We start from the raw sequence: 15,352 nt of genomic DNA, 5'->3' as shown, positions 1-15,352 counted from the left end.
CTTTCGCGTGCACGCGCGCGCACAATCTCGCCAAATTAATATTCCGCTCTATTCTGGGAATCTTCGACGATGAGACGATGCGACATATCGTCGCCGAGCTCCGCAAACAAGATGGAATAACAGTGGTTAGGTTAATGCGCGCGCCAAAATGGCGACGTATCTCGAAATGCATCCGCTTGTTTGCTGTGAGAAGCTTCATGCATGAAGAACCCTATTCACTTTATCACGAAAATGATGCTGTGAGTTACATATGTCTTTGAATATTACTACATGTCGTGACAACAATGACAAGTTTAATCGAAGAGAACCAAATCAATTTTATAACACGATTGATTTTTCAATTAAAAACGATTGTCTGTAACAAAATAATGAATAAGATTATTTCTAATTTGCTAGATGAATTAAATTAATCGAATTTGCAAATGTTGATTATGCTATCTAAAATTATCTTAATTAGTATTTTTTTTTCAATCTGTAGAGTACGAAATTAGAATCGGGGTAAAAATAATATTTTACAAATAATACATTATTGTATAATATATATATAAATTTAAAACATATTTATAGTTTGCTAGGTTTTAATAATACATGAGTATTGATCTCTATTTTAAAAATAGAGCATTGGTTCTCCAAATATATATTTAAAGTAATAAATGATAATGAGAGAGATGAAAATCTTATGGTAGAGATAACACTAATAACATTAGCCGAAAAATAGAAGTGGATCTCACGCGATTCTCTCGGTATAATTTCGGCAAGACGTTATAATTTTCCGCAATTTCTCGCAGCGCGGATACTTTGAATTTTAAAGCGCGCCATTAACGATTCATTTATTCGCGGGAACAGAAGGGAACGCGGGTTCAACGAGACCACACAAGAATGAATACTAAATATCGAGCGCGTATAAAAATATCGCGATCGCTATCGACGGGCGACGTATCTCGCGCATTCACGTTTTTCTGACAGAGTGAGAGCTTTCGCGACAGAGAGCCGCCGACCAAGTCGCACACAAACCACCAAATGCCCCCTAACCCATCCCCTTTCTCTCCCTTTCATGCTCCCGAGGGTTCGTGCCCCGATGCTTTTACACACGCGAATATTCCAGTCGGTGAAGATCGACACGGCTCTCTCGAGAGTGCGACTGTATTATCGAGGGATGCGAGTCGCGTGTCAATGGCATGCCTTCGTGGCTCCGAAGACGACGTAGTATGGCGATGAAATTCGAGAGCGATATCGGAAGCTTGGCGTATATATTCCCACTCTATTGTAAACTTGGTCGGATATAGATACTTGCGACGTTGAATGTGAGAAAAATAAGTGTAGCACCCGACTTTCAAAATTATTTGCCTTATTTGTAGGAAAAGCAAATTTTAGGATTCCGCGCGAATATGGATAAGATTGCGTTGCACGTCTCGTCGCAGACTAAAAGCGAGACGAATTAGAATAATAATTAGATGAATAAAACGAACGGCTTGTATATCGACGAGAAATAATGCCATGGTGTTTGCGTATATCCCCGAAATTAATTGTAAGACGTGTATCTGTGTCTGGGCTCGCGAGACATCACCGGGAGACGTTTACGTACGACTTGACTCAACGAGCTTCTTTCAGGAAACATCAGCGACTCGCAATACATCACGTACATGACAAGTAAGTACAAACAATGCCTAGCATGGGGTAGGCGAGCGCGAGGGGGAGCGAGCCCTATAGATGTTATCCGCGCGGCTACATCTAGAGCGCCGCTCGCGCTCGCGCACACGTAAACCAACATAACAGGCAACGAACGTGGACCCGTACGCGGGCTTGTTGGCAAAAATACACACTCTCCGTGTGCACACGATGAGAGAGAACGAGGTCAGAAGAAGTGGACCTCGCGCGCGCACGTAACATCGATCAGGCTCAGAATCGCGTTTCGAGACACGCGCTCTCGTATACGGCGGCTCGTAAATCGGCCTGTTTTCGAGCACGAACTACTCAATTTCGGTGAGAGCCGAGGTATCTAAATTTCAAATCCGCTAATGTGTATTTTTGCCCCGGTCTCGCGGCCTGGTCTCGCGCTCGCTCGCTCGCTATTTCTCTTTCTCCCTCTCTTTCCTTATCTTTTTCTCTACCTTTCTATCTATCTCTTTCTCCGTGTTATCGGCCGGCTTTCCCGGACGCTTTGAATTTCAAATTCCATACGACCGCTGTGTGTCGGCCGCACCGCGGCAACAACAACCGACTTTGGAGTGTTTCCACCCGCTTATGCGCTGTCATTTGTTTCCGTCGCCCTCCGACCCCGGTATATATACGGACACACCGCGATCTACAGCGCGGTATTTCTGGCGTATCCCTGCACTTTTATTTATGGCGCCACCCAGTATGTATCAGAATTGATTCTGTGATTTATTACGCTATATACACGACGGAGGGGAAGGTGATTTTCGTAGACCTCGTTTCGATCATCATATCTCTCTTTGGTCTCGCTACGACGACGTTGCGTGCGACGAAACGATTACGCGTTACAATTTCTCGCGTCTACTTTACGAAGCGGGTCTACTCGTTCGCACGTTTTCTCTCCTCCTACCCTCTTCGCGTAATAGTCGCCGAGTGAAATAACGCGCACGCATAACGAAAAGCGAGAGAGAGAGCGAGATAGCCGTCTCCTTTCCGGAGAAAAATAACACACTCGAGCATTACGCTAATGCGCCGCTTTAACGGCAATGTAACTCCGACGTTATCGTCGACTAATCTTCTGCCAGGCAATGTCTTTTAACGGTTCTTGCCGGTCTTCTTAATGCACGAGACTTTGCACCTAATTGCACGCTACGGCCCGACGATCGCGAAAGTTCCACAGCGTCGCTCGCGCGAGCAACGACGGGAGCACAAGAAAGTCCTCTCAGCGAGGGAGGACAGAGACGAGAGAGGGGCACGACCCCCCGGCTAATTGAAGCGCAATTAACCGCGTTAAAACGCCAAGTGCTGATTAGGGCGCTTCGTCTACCATCTACGTCGCCCCGTGCACCTCGTCGCAGAGCGACCTACTAATCTATGCGCATACGTGACGCGGTGGTTCTTGCGTAAATTGAAAGTCGTCCTTGCCCTCTCATCGCTCCGCGGGATGAGAGTGCACTCGACCGCCGAAATTCATCGAAGCATTACCCTTCGTCTTATTCGACCCTCGAAGCCGTTAAGTGCGTTATGAGTTTCTAAACGACAGCGGATTAAAGAAATGGAGAAGATTTTAAGCTACGAAAATTTATTTTATATACTTAATGTAGAAACTCTCTTCTCGGTAAATAGTACAGTGCAATAAATGTTGAAGATTTAAAAGTTGAGGGATTATTTTATTTTCGAATGATGGATATTGAGTAAACAACATATGTAGCAAAATGATTGAAAAGTAACATGTGAAGTAATATGAAAAATAGGATTAATAAAGAAAAAATTTAGAAATACGTCATATTATATATTTTTTGCTTTAATTGAATTGTTCTATTATTGATTTACTCATTGAATATTTTATATCGAGTATATGGAGCGGGGAAGATAGTATAGAAGCTACGTGCTGACCTTATTGATGTTAAAATTTGCAGCTATTTCCAATTTGGTTATAAAACGGACGTTCTATAACGCGATGTGATATAACAATACATTCTTATTTTTAGATCAGGTTACTCGAAACATCACTTAAAGTTAAAGGAAACTAATAAAATTATTATTGTCGAGATTCAATTTTCGCGTTTCGATATAACAAGTGACGGAAAAAAAACAATTCCATTTGCACAGATATTTTTGGCTTTGGCGTTGTAAAGAAGTATTATTTCGAGATTGGATAATTCAAGAACGACCTCGAATGCTCGCGACGGGATTTCGTGAATATTCACAAGTCCGCCGAATCGAGGGGGCTTCTCCCGCTGAAACTTCGATTATTCTCCCCGGGTACCGCAAGAAGCATCGTCGTCGTCGGGACACTCGGAGAAACGCGAGGGCGGCTAAGAAACGTTAATTGCGCCGAAGACGCCGAGACGCTATCACGAGAACCGCCACCACCGCGATTTTACAATGGACCGAAGGTGGCGGTGAGTTGCGTTTGGTTGGTTGGATTCGCTGACGTCGGATCCGGTGCGGCTGGGGCGCGAGATTGGTGCTGCGACGAAGGGGACGAAGGGGAGTGTACCTACCTACTTATTTAGAATATTGCCGGCATACATCTGCATAAATTCAGCGCAGGTTCGTCGACATTCGCATCGCACACCCACCGCCGTCAACCCTCCAAGACTTACATATCTCGCGGAGACGCTGTTACGACGAGGGTGAATAGTCGCTCGACACATGGGGATTGTGCTCTCTCTCTCTCTCTCTCTCTCTCTCTCTCGTCCCCGCGTCCAACATCGTAGCCGCCATCAGCGTTTCGCCGCTCGTAAAGAAATCCCTTGTGATGTTGCCTGAAAGCCTCCTTCCCGGGTCGGTGCGAGAGGGTAAAAAATAAAAATTCAAGGCGCGTCGCGCGTTATAGACGTATCTTCGACGCGCGGGCGTGTATTATCGCGCGCGCTAGAGAGAAAGATTAAAGTATCCCGGCGAACGTGCTCGGTAACCGATGATCCATCCTCGATGGATGCGAACGCGCGCATCTCTTGCCATCCCCCGACACGTTAGACGCGCGACGAGAGAAAGAGAGAGAGAGACAGGGGAAGGTGTCGGCGAGGTGTATAAATGAAAAAGAAACGACGTGAGACGTAGCGCGCGAGAGACTCGACGGTAATATCTATATTACGTGAGCGAGAGAAGAGCGCGAGAGTGTATATATACATATATGTATCCCCGTTATATATGTATGCGGGAATTACGCGAGCGCCGATGGGAACGCGGATGTACGCGCGCGGCCCGTTCGCGCCGCAGGCCCCGTATACATATTCAAATTGAATTATACGCGCTACCAGACGCGTTGATTCGAAATCATTCGACGGCTTGGCATCTCCAAAACAAGCTAGTATCGCACCCTCTCCCTCCTCTTCTTCCTTCCGCGCACCCGCTTCGTCAGCCGCCCGTCATCATCCCCCGTGTGAGTTTCTACTCTACAGAGCGCTGTCGTCCCCTCCCGCCCTGACTAATGGAAATTCTCGGCGAGAAGTTGGTTAAACGCATTCGCTTTGCATACGTATATCGAGGCGCGCCTATTGCTGTATCATCTCGTACAACTTGCGAAAGCGATACTTCGATGCAAACATCGTTTTTTGTCCAACATTCGAATTTGAAAGTCATGATTCCGGTGTAGCGCGATTCGTCGGATTTTCGTTCGGTCAGCGATGACGAAATGTAATTATACGAATATTCGAATCGCGCAGAGTTCGAAACCTCTCGAATTTGAATCTCCATTTGATAAAGCAAACAAGAACGCGAGATTCTAAAGAGAACGATACGTCGCGTATAGAGAGAGGAAAAAAAGTCGCAATAAAATGCGGTAATAAATACGTTGATTCGTTTTGTCGGTGATAATATCGCGAGGCTGTAAGAAAGAACGTTTCGCATGTGTCAAGACTCGCGCGGACTGTATATTCATTTCTTCCTGGTGAAAGGAGCGAGTGAATAAATTAAGAAAGCGCCTGGCGCGCAAGGAAGAGTAACGAATCTTCCGTCGTGTCTTCTCGTGTCGCCGTGGAAATTATTCTTCCCCTTCTACGACCCTTTTCCCCTTTTTTCCCCCCTGGTTGCTTGGCGCGCCTTTCCGCCATCGTTGTTTATCTCATTAAAGGAACGCGGAAAACGGATAATCCCCGGTTGACAAATCGCGCCTGGCGTCGACGGAGTCGGTTCTCTACGTTCGCTTCTTTCAAGAACGTAACTTTATCGCTGGCGGAAAGAACGAACGGAAGTGTCGGGCGGAAAGGGGTTTTAGAGTGCCGGCGACGCTAGGCGATGGATAGGAGAGAGTAACACCGGACTCCCCAACGTTCCCTGCTCCTCTGTAATGGACGCTTCAATTCCATAGGAGAATAAATTGCAATTTTTCCGACCGTGCGATGTCGGCCGTGGAACCGCGAGAGCGGCGGCCGATCCCTCGTTAGTTCATACCAGTCGTGTCAAAAAAATACCGTGATTCAATTTGAAGAGCGGCGCCGTCCTATATTAAAATCTTCAGAAACGATCGGTTGATATTTAACGACCTGGCCGAGCAGGAAGACATCGTCGCGTTTTTAACAGGAAAGAGAGATATGTACGTGTAATTTCCTTTGTAATATCTTTTAATTAATTTAATTAAAAGATTTAGTTGATTTTCTAGTTAATTTAATTACGAGAAGCGATAAAAAAAATTGAACCTTTTTTTATCAGATTCGCGAAATTATTTCTAGCGTAGGTATTTCTGTTTACGCCACGAGAAAGTATTTCAATCGAGCTGGCTTCGAATTGTATAATAAGAAAGGACGAGGTCGGGCTATTCTTAGTTTGTTCCAATTTTGAATATTCGTGTTCCAAATTAATTTGAGATATTTATGTTTTACGATAATTTCATACTCGCAAATAAGTCATGCGCAGATAAATAAAATGTTCGTATTTTGTAAATTAACAGTTTCCATTTTCGATTGTTTGATAATTCAGTGCCAATCGGGAATTGTTTAATCGTCGTGAGACCTTGCTCGCTGACTCTTTCCATTCAAATGCGTCCATGCGATTTTATTATTCTATAACGCCAAAACCATGTCTCGTACAAGTTTCGATCGACATTAATAATACGTTTATCCAAAAATATAAATCAGGAGTAACAACAAGTGTGCCGACCGTAAGAAAAATATCGACGTGATATTTTCACTTTGCTGTATATAAATTTCTGTTTAATTACATTTGCCTCGTTCAATGTTTGTTTAAATGAGCGCACATATTTTCTCATATTACTCCAACGAAAACGGCGGAAAATTTTCATTATTTTATCCCAGGCCAGATTCCATTCAGCGTTGTTAACACATCATATTCGAGCAACGAGACAAACTCGACCTTACGCCGCGCTCGACCTACCTACCTATCTCTCTGCACCCCGGGTTTGAAATGTGTACACGTCAGCACGCAGAGGAGTGCGCCGCGTGTGTGGATGGAAACCCATTTAAATTAAATTAATATTTGCCGTGCGGCCAAACGCGAGTGAGGTACGCATGGCCGGACAGAGAGCGCGAGTCTGGGATTTCGATACCAAAATGCGAATAAGGCTGGCGCAATTATTTATGATAAACCTATACATCGCGTTCGCGTATAGGCGCTTATTTGCCTATCGAACGCATCGTCACATCCCGTGCCTTCTCCCCTCTCTACGACCGTCTCGCCTTTGTACGAACCCTTTACCCCGCGGACATCATCGTTGGTTGATGCGAGCTCATCGCGCATATGTATTATATGCATTTCTATATATATATATATATATATATATATATATATATATATATATAAATGGCCGCGTTTACAATCAACGCCGAGAGCGGGTCAGAGCGAGAGAGATATGGCATCGGCGCGACGACCCTGCATCGGAAATTGCACACACGGCGTATCGACCCGACACGGACGGACACGGACGAACGAAATTTCGAGCGACTCGCCGTCGGGAATCCCCGCGTCCTCTTTCGAATTCGGTCGTAGTACCGGCCAGCCCGAAATGACTCCCGATCCGTAATTACCGAGCCGCTTCGTTTCCATAAATGAGCCCTGCGTACGCGCCGGTCCGAGTCGCGCCGCGTTTACGTGTTATTTAGGGGTTGGGCGTATATCAGAATCCGTTTAAACGCATCCCGTATTCGTTTCGCGATTCACCGTCACCAAAACTCGCCCTCGACAGCCCGCGGAAAATGCGTTAATGTAATTGCCGCGTATTTTCAGTAATATTCCTACAGCGTGCGCGCGCCAGGTTCGCCTTCGCTCTGAAAATCACAGCTTTAATATACACCGTATTTTGATATTAATTAACGATAGTACGTATATAGCCTGTGTTCGCTCGGGCGCGTCATTCGGGGATTTACCACGTGACGAAATTCATTGAAGCATTATCAGCGCGGCATCGAGCAATCGCCGCTTTATCTGTCACCACTCCTCTTTGCTAATCGAAGATTCGACGAATAAATTAATTACCACCGATGGCTCTCACCGAATTCTCTCTTTTTTTTCTTTTTTGCGATGTCGCGAGGCATCGTTTCTCGAGCGCGCTAGCCTCGAATCGATTTTATAATACGTTCGGTAGTCAGTAACGCGTAATGTTATTCAAATCACATGCAGATTGCTCCGTTATCGGCTACTTTTTCAATTACGACGTGGCGGGCTATAAAATGTAATGCCGACACACCGGGAGCGAAACTTTTTCTCCAAGTTATCTGAACCCCGTGCCGAATAGCTATAAACTTTAAGTATGAGATATTGCCCTTGCGCATTTTTATACGCGATCGCGATCGATTTGCGCCAAGTCTTGCCGATTACTCAAGACGCGCGAGTATGCTCTGTATCCAATAAGATTCGTGTCGAATGTCGAATAAACCGCGAGCGCGCGTGCGACCTACATATTCAGCGGATAGATATTACAAAACATATTTCACACAGCTCGATCATATCTATATCCTCGATTACGCTAAATTTTACAGTTTGCGGAATAAGTTTATTGCGCGACGAGAGAGAAACACATTTCTCCATGCGGAATTTCACGCGGATAACTTTACGAGGATATGCAAGAATCGCCCCCCTAGAAAGAGTCTACGTTCTTATGCTATTTTCATTCCCACTAAAGCACAAGCACTCCCCTCATCCCCCCGGAATGTTCTCTCTTTCTCTCTCTCTCACTAAAAGTGGTCCGACATTCATTTCGCGAGATGCAACAGCGGCATGCCTCGCTTTTCGCAATCTAATTTTCACCGGCGTTTAATCTTTGTGTACACTCTCTACGGCTTTCCTCGCGTGTAACCCAGCCACGCGAGTCTCTCGGGGAAAGGATGGAGAGTGGCGGGGCACGTGTAAGCTTTTTCAATATTTTTCAAGCCGTCCTATTACTCCCGCCTTGACAACGCATCCCACCTCCTTTCACGTGCTTTTCTTTTATCGTTTTCGTCGAAATCACATTCATCGGCTTTCATCGCGTTTTTTTCCCTCCTTTATCGTCTCGCCGAAAATGATTTACTCGCGAAAAGTAAATAGATTGGGAAACAGTTTTGAATAGATAAATGTCGGCGGCTAAAGCAAATATTCGTGCCACATTTTCGTAGCACGCGCTGTCCAATTATATCAAAAATATATTGCGGAGTTAATTCTTCGCCACAATTGGTCCAAAATTCATAAAGATTATGTCCCGTTGTATTCTCGACATATATATTTTCAGCTAACAGTCACGTATGATAAATCAATTATCGGAATATAATAGGTTAATAGCCCTCTGTGCTAGATATAACTGCGGCCAATGAATGTACGCACGTCCGCTAGCTTAATTTCGATCTATTCAAATTAAACAGAAATTAGTTTGGCATTAATAATTATAACTATTGCGCACGTAGAGACACTTTGTATAAAATCGTATGTATATAATTTGTTTTTACTTAGAGTGTAGAGTGTGTGTGTGTGTGTGTGTGTGTGTGTGTGTGTGTGTGTGTGTGTGTGTGTGTGTGTGTGTGTGTGTGTGTATGGGAAGATGATTTAAATATCATTATCAGATTTCAGAATTATTATTCCACGGCAGCTAATAATTGTAATAACTGCGATCTCGAAAAACGAAGCGAAATGGATGCAGCGGTATATAAATTACGCAAACAATTAAATTGAGCAAATTGCTCATTGGCATTGTTATGCCTCTCGCGGGCTTTACTTGTATCACGTTTTGAATTGCTGACTGAGAATCGAGAGGATGGGGGGATGTATACTCTCGCAATAATAGGGGATGGTCTTACTTCGCGAACGAGACCTCTTTCCTATTTCTACTCTATCTCTCTCTCTGCCTCTCTGTGTTTCCCCGTTCATCGACTTTTAATGGAATCGAGCAAACGGTCACTTTTAGCGGCGGAAGATCGAAAACTGCTGCAGTTGGGAAATGGATTCGGGTACCGCGTCGGAATTTATCTGGCATCGCTCTTCCGTATAAAGCAGAAGTTTCCGAGATTCGAAAACGACATTTCGTAATTCCACGCATTGTACATTTTTACTGACTTAACTATACTATAATTAAAATTTCCGTAATAGTGTCAAACCCGATACTCCAATTACGACAAATGCATTTAAACGTAGTTATATTTTACAAAGACAAATAAAAACGTGAAAAATGTCAAATTAACGTAGATCTTCATCTCGCGAACTATATAATTCCGTTTATATTTATCGGGATCTTTTCAATTATCACAACGATTATCTACTGCAATATGTAGATAAACACATTTGCGTGAAAATTAATATCAACAAGTTCACGAGATAAAATCGCGGCAAATTATACAAAAAGCACGGATATATGGCGAAAGCAGTAAGTCGCGGTCTTGTTATGCGTATGTATATGTATTCTATGTGTACGCAGAACGACCGTGGTCAACTAATGGACCTGTTACGAGCAATTCCGGTAGAACGACAATTGCACATGGCGGTACAATGCATTCGTATAAGAGTAATTCCGAATGAGCAATTCAATCAAAAATTACCTGCGTTTCGCGCTCGTGAGCGTTGGCGGAATAATATTTAGCTTAAATTGCGCGCACACGCGCAATATGTTCGTGAAGCGGCATCCAAACTGCATTTGCAGGATTAGAGTAGTCTGCATCTGTCAACCGGTAGCATCGTCGAGTCTCTTTTCCGTAAATTTAATTTTTCATCGCGAAAACTATCGCTCATTTCTCAGCTACATATATCTTGTCTTCGTTTCTTTCGCAAAAGAACTGCCTTTATAAAATCAGTTTGTGTATTTACTTTGGGAAATTACTTTGCCGTTGGTCAAATTTATATATTATAATTTATGATCACCTATTCTTTCGCGATCTTATCTTTTCCTATTTACATGAAATTAAATTACATTTATTCTTATAATTGTGTGTGTATAAGTTTTAAGATTTATAAGTTGTCTGGAAATTGTAGAGAGAAAGAGAAAGAACTATCGGGTCAAAAAAGAATCAATAATCAAAAAACTATAGTTTTAGAATTTAAAATTTTATATAAAGGTCCCTACAAATAATGCAGGTAGTTTTCTACTTTCTTTGAAAGTGAAAACTCCACACGGATCAAACACATTTTAAAAATACTTGCTGCATATTGCGGGATGTCGCATCAACGCGTTTACCACAATAAACCACTATTATTTTCCAATACATTCTTCCTTTAATGGCCGATAAAAAAACCTGCCACTTGATAATACGACATTTTATGATAGGATAGTGACCGTTCTAAAAACCCTGCAATAAAAATGTCGCGCGAGCCGCGAAATTCCGCAAACACTCCCGGGGCGGTTGCGCTTCGGATTAAAAAGTTTTTTACTGCGTGCGATGCGCTTCGACGTCGTAAAAGTATGTCTAATGACCTAGAAAGAGGAAATGCCGCGCCGTAGCAAGTAGTAGAAGTCGAGTTTATCGCGTACCGGGACACCCGTAAACGTTCGTCGGACAGACATTTTTCGGTCATGAAACGATCGTATAAATGCCAGCATTAGCCTCCGACAGCGCCGAGATAAACATTCTTTCAGCATTCCCTCGGCTGGAAAATCACATTTTATTATTTATTAACCATTAGTCTTGTCTCACGGGATAGGCGATAAAATCGTTTCGGTGCATCGAAACAATTAAGAGAACCAACGACATTCGGTAATGTTCGGCTAAGATAAGACTATTCCGTCTATTTTTATTCCGACTCTTAATTCTTGCGGAAAAAATGTTCATAAATGACGATATATCGATTTCTCCCCGTCGTAGAGTCGACATGATCGCAAAGTTTCGAGATCAATTTAGTACAGTGACGGTAGTCCCGTGCCAGATAGCGCAACTCTAGGCGCCATTCCTTTCCCAGGACGATTCTCTTTTACGTATGTTTCTCTCTTTCCCTCCCCATCTCTCTCTCTCTCTCTCTCTCTTTCTCTCAGGAGGACGCGCGACATCGGAGCGAAGCGTCGCGCAAGTCTGACAAAGGAGCGCGTCACATTCATCCATCTTGCACCGACCGTCTCTTTATTCCCGGGGTTAAAAGCGTAGCAGCAGAGGCAATTTGGACTTCCCGCTGCACTAAATCCACTAATTTCGGTCACCGACTTCTGGCCCAGTGTATTCGTGCGGCCGCCGCGTCCTGCGATCGATGACGGGAGATATACGTCGCTTCCCGACGAGTATAAATTTCGCGAGTGCAATCAGATCGGATTTTTAACGTTAATTCGTAGAAGGCTGCAAGCGCCCGCTCCATGAATCCGATACAATTATTGGCAACATTATTCCCGGCGTTTCAATTCTTTTACGAGAAAAATGCACGAAAATCCCCGGGATATTCCGTTCTTTTCGATGCGATGATAGTCAAGATGGTTCTTATTATTTTTTTGCCTATCAAGATTTTTTTTCTTCTGCTACCACCCCGACACGCGCGCAATCCGTCATCTCTTTTTACATTTCACCTCAAATCTATGAAAGCCATTTTAAATGATGGAAAGTAGACTAATGATCCGAATTGCGAAAAGTGGACTAATTACCTTAGAAGAACCGACCTGGAAAGAAAATATCTGCGTAACCGAGGGCTGCACTTTTCCTTTACAAATTAACGTTTTCCATGCCGGTCGAGCAAGCGAGCGTAACTGTGAACTTTTTACTTAAATTTTAATACGAGAAACGTTAAGACACATAATTTTCACGAAGGAACGCTTTATATGACTTTTCTGCTGCTTTGCGATTCTTTATTAAAAGATTACATGGTTTTTCCGCTGCAAATAAATGATGAAATTTTTACTTAAATACAATTCCACTCTCTACTTGTTAATTTTCCAAAATAAATATTTTATATGATTTTATTCTACTGTGTTCTCCAAATAAATATCTTTACTACACGTAAATTTAATAACTCTTTATTATGCGCGCCAAGTGAAATTGAAGATTTCATATAAAAGAGGCTACAAAAGAAAAAAGAAAAAGAAAGGAAAAAGATTTTTCAAAATGAGTTATATATAATATGCTCAAGACATTTATTGTAAAAGAAAAAAATTGCAGTTACTATTTATGAAAAATATTTGACATACCTTTTACAAAAGAAAAAAAAATAAATTCCGAATGAACAAGTATCACCTAAAAAGAGCAGCCTTTTTCATATCGAATTCTCCAATTGACGGAGGAAAAAAAGAAGTTATTTTTTTACAAAGCCTCAAAATAAAACGTCTAAAAAAGCAGTTTCCCCGCGTGACCATTATATGATATAGAGATAAACGACAATTCTATTGTGTGAGCCGAGTCTAATCAAAGAATCCCGTATGATCTTTTGTTCGCAGGTCCGCCGACGATCCTAGTGAAGCCGCAGTCACAGCAGGTGAAGGCAGGCGGGATAGCGAGTTTCTACTGCACTGCGGAAGGAGCACCCCCGCCGCAGATACACTGGCGAAAGAACGGCAAAAGAATTTCACGTAAGTCCGTGTGCTCTTTCGCGAGAGATCCTCCCTTTCTTGCCCCCCATCTCGGTTTGCATCGTCCGCTTGAAATCGTCACCGCCCTTCCGTTGAAAGTGCCCAAGGGTGCGCTTTTTGGCGCTTTTCGTATAACCCGCGCGTCTTCTCGGGGGGAATGATACGGGGACACGGGTCGCCGCGGTGAAAATGAACGCGGACAAAAATTCTATCGAAATTAAAAACTTCTCCAACCCAGATTCGCTTTCTCGTCCATTCCGTTTTATCGTCCCGTTCGCTGCATTCTGCTGCAAAGTGCATTTTTCGTTTATTGCGCGTCCCGCTTATCCGCGGTTCTTTTTGTCTCCAACCGAGATTTTTGCGCTAACCAGTAACGGAAGCCAATCGAGATCTGTTGAATGAATTTCGTAAAGTGCACGTATCACGCTTGACATCAAATTTTCTTTAATCTTATAGCTTTAATTTTTTCTTTAATTTTCTTTAATCTCGGTTGACCAAAACGTTAGAATGCACTTTTGAATTATCAAGATAATAATTCCTCAAAGATAGTTTCCCGCATAACGTTTACAATTAGACTGATCCGCGGTATATATATATCCGAGGGAATCGGTCCACACATTCGTGGACGACTCACTAATCCGGACGAGAAATATTCAACATGATAATGGCCGACAACCGCTTGTAACATTCTGGACGGACAATTCGCGCGGTTGAGCGCGAGCGGATGGGGAGAGAAGAGACGGAAGAGAGACGATAACAGGGACGGGCCACCCGCACATGAAATTTATACAGACGCGATCCAATTCCCATTCAATATTTCTCGGGCCGCGGAATTGGATACGAGAGAGGACACACATATATAGATACCCCCTTTTATTAGATTCCGCAACGGCGCAATTTTCGATCTTATATATACCGCGGCTGTGTGAATCGTTGGTTGCCGCCAACGAACATTTTCGCGTGCCCTCGCTATTTTTCTCGCCTTTTGTGACGGGAGTATTCCTTTTCACGAGGCGTAAGGAGACGTCCGCCTCAATCTTCCGTCTTATGTCGACAGAATCCCAGTCTCGCTACGTGGTGCACCAGTATGAAAATGGTGCTTTACTGCGGATCGAACCTGTCAAGCCGGGGCGCGATAATACCGTCTACGAGTGCCTAGCTGAGAACGGAGTTGGTGACGCTGTTTCGACCGAGGCTGCACTCACCGGTTACGAAGGTAAGTGCGAGTTGCCGTTACTATAAATATTTGCGTCCCAATTGATAAGCGAACGCTCTATTCCTCAGCGAGGAAAAATTATATTTCCGCAAACGAAAATTGTTTTCTATATATTCAATCAACGCTTTGCTTCGATATAATAATATATTGGGAACAGGAACGAAAGAAATCGATCGTTAATCTTGTTGTCTTCGAAACTCATTTATCTGATTATTACTATTTGTCTTCCGTTTCTTGATTAAATAACGAATGTTATTATGAGAACGTTTTTTTTTTCATAGTATTTTACTTTTAGAATCAATCATAAATTCAATCTCTCCGCCATTCTCTCTGTACACACGCGCAATATCTATTTCAAGAATTTATAAAACACAAATCTATCTTATTTCCTTAAAAATCTGCGATTGTATATTGGTTTATTCGAAAGTTTTAAAAAGTTTCGTAATATGTGTGTCGTGAAAGAGTTTGCAAAGTATATATATTACATTGAAGAATATATTATAAGACGCTGTTATTAATTGCAATTATGTCTAATGTAAGCTGAAGTAAGATAATAGAATCTTGCGCAAACATGAAAG

The 15,352-nt window shown here is 43.0% G+C and overlaps 1 protein-coding gene across 6 annotated transcripts in view; it reads left to right on the top strand.

The window, feature by feature from the left end:
- The window catches only part of Lar (tyrosine-protein phosphatase Lar), a 300,655-nt gene that overhangs the window by 136,372 nt on the left and 148,931 nt on the right, over positions 1-15,352 (top strand). For 5 of the 6 annotated variants that reach the window (XM_083034105.1, XM_083034107.1, XM_083034104.1 and 2 more), the window contains 3 exons: positions 1,612-1,650; positions 13,427-13,558; positions 14,616-14,774. In XM_083034105.1, coding sequence (XP_082890231.1) covers positions 1,612-1,650; positions 13,427-13,558; positions 14,616-14,774 — 330 coding nt within the window. The remainder of the gene's footprint in view (positions 1-1,611; positions 1,651-13,426; positions 13,559-14,615; positions 14,775-15,352) is intronic. The other variant, XM_083034106.1, reaches the window with a different exon arrangement.

This window comes from Prenolepis imparis, unplaced genomic scaffold (assembly GCF_030444845.1).
Source record: "Prenolepis imparis isolate NDT839.2.m4 unplaced genomic scaffold, iyPreImpa1.0 SCAF_3, whole genome shotgun sequence".
In the NCBI taxonomy this organism is placed as follows: Eukaryota; Metazoa; Arthropoda; class Insecta; order Hymenoptera; family Formicidae; genus Prenolepis; species Prenolepis imparis.
The sequence above is the reverse complement of the archived record's forward strand: the minus strand, read 5'-3'. Positions and strand labels throughout refer to the sequence as shown.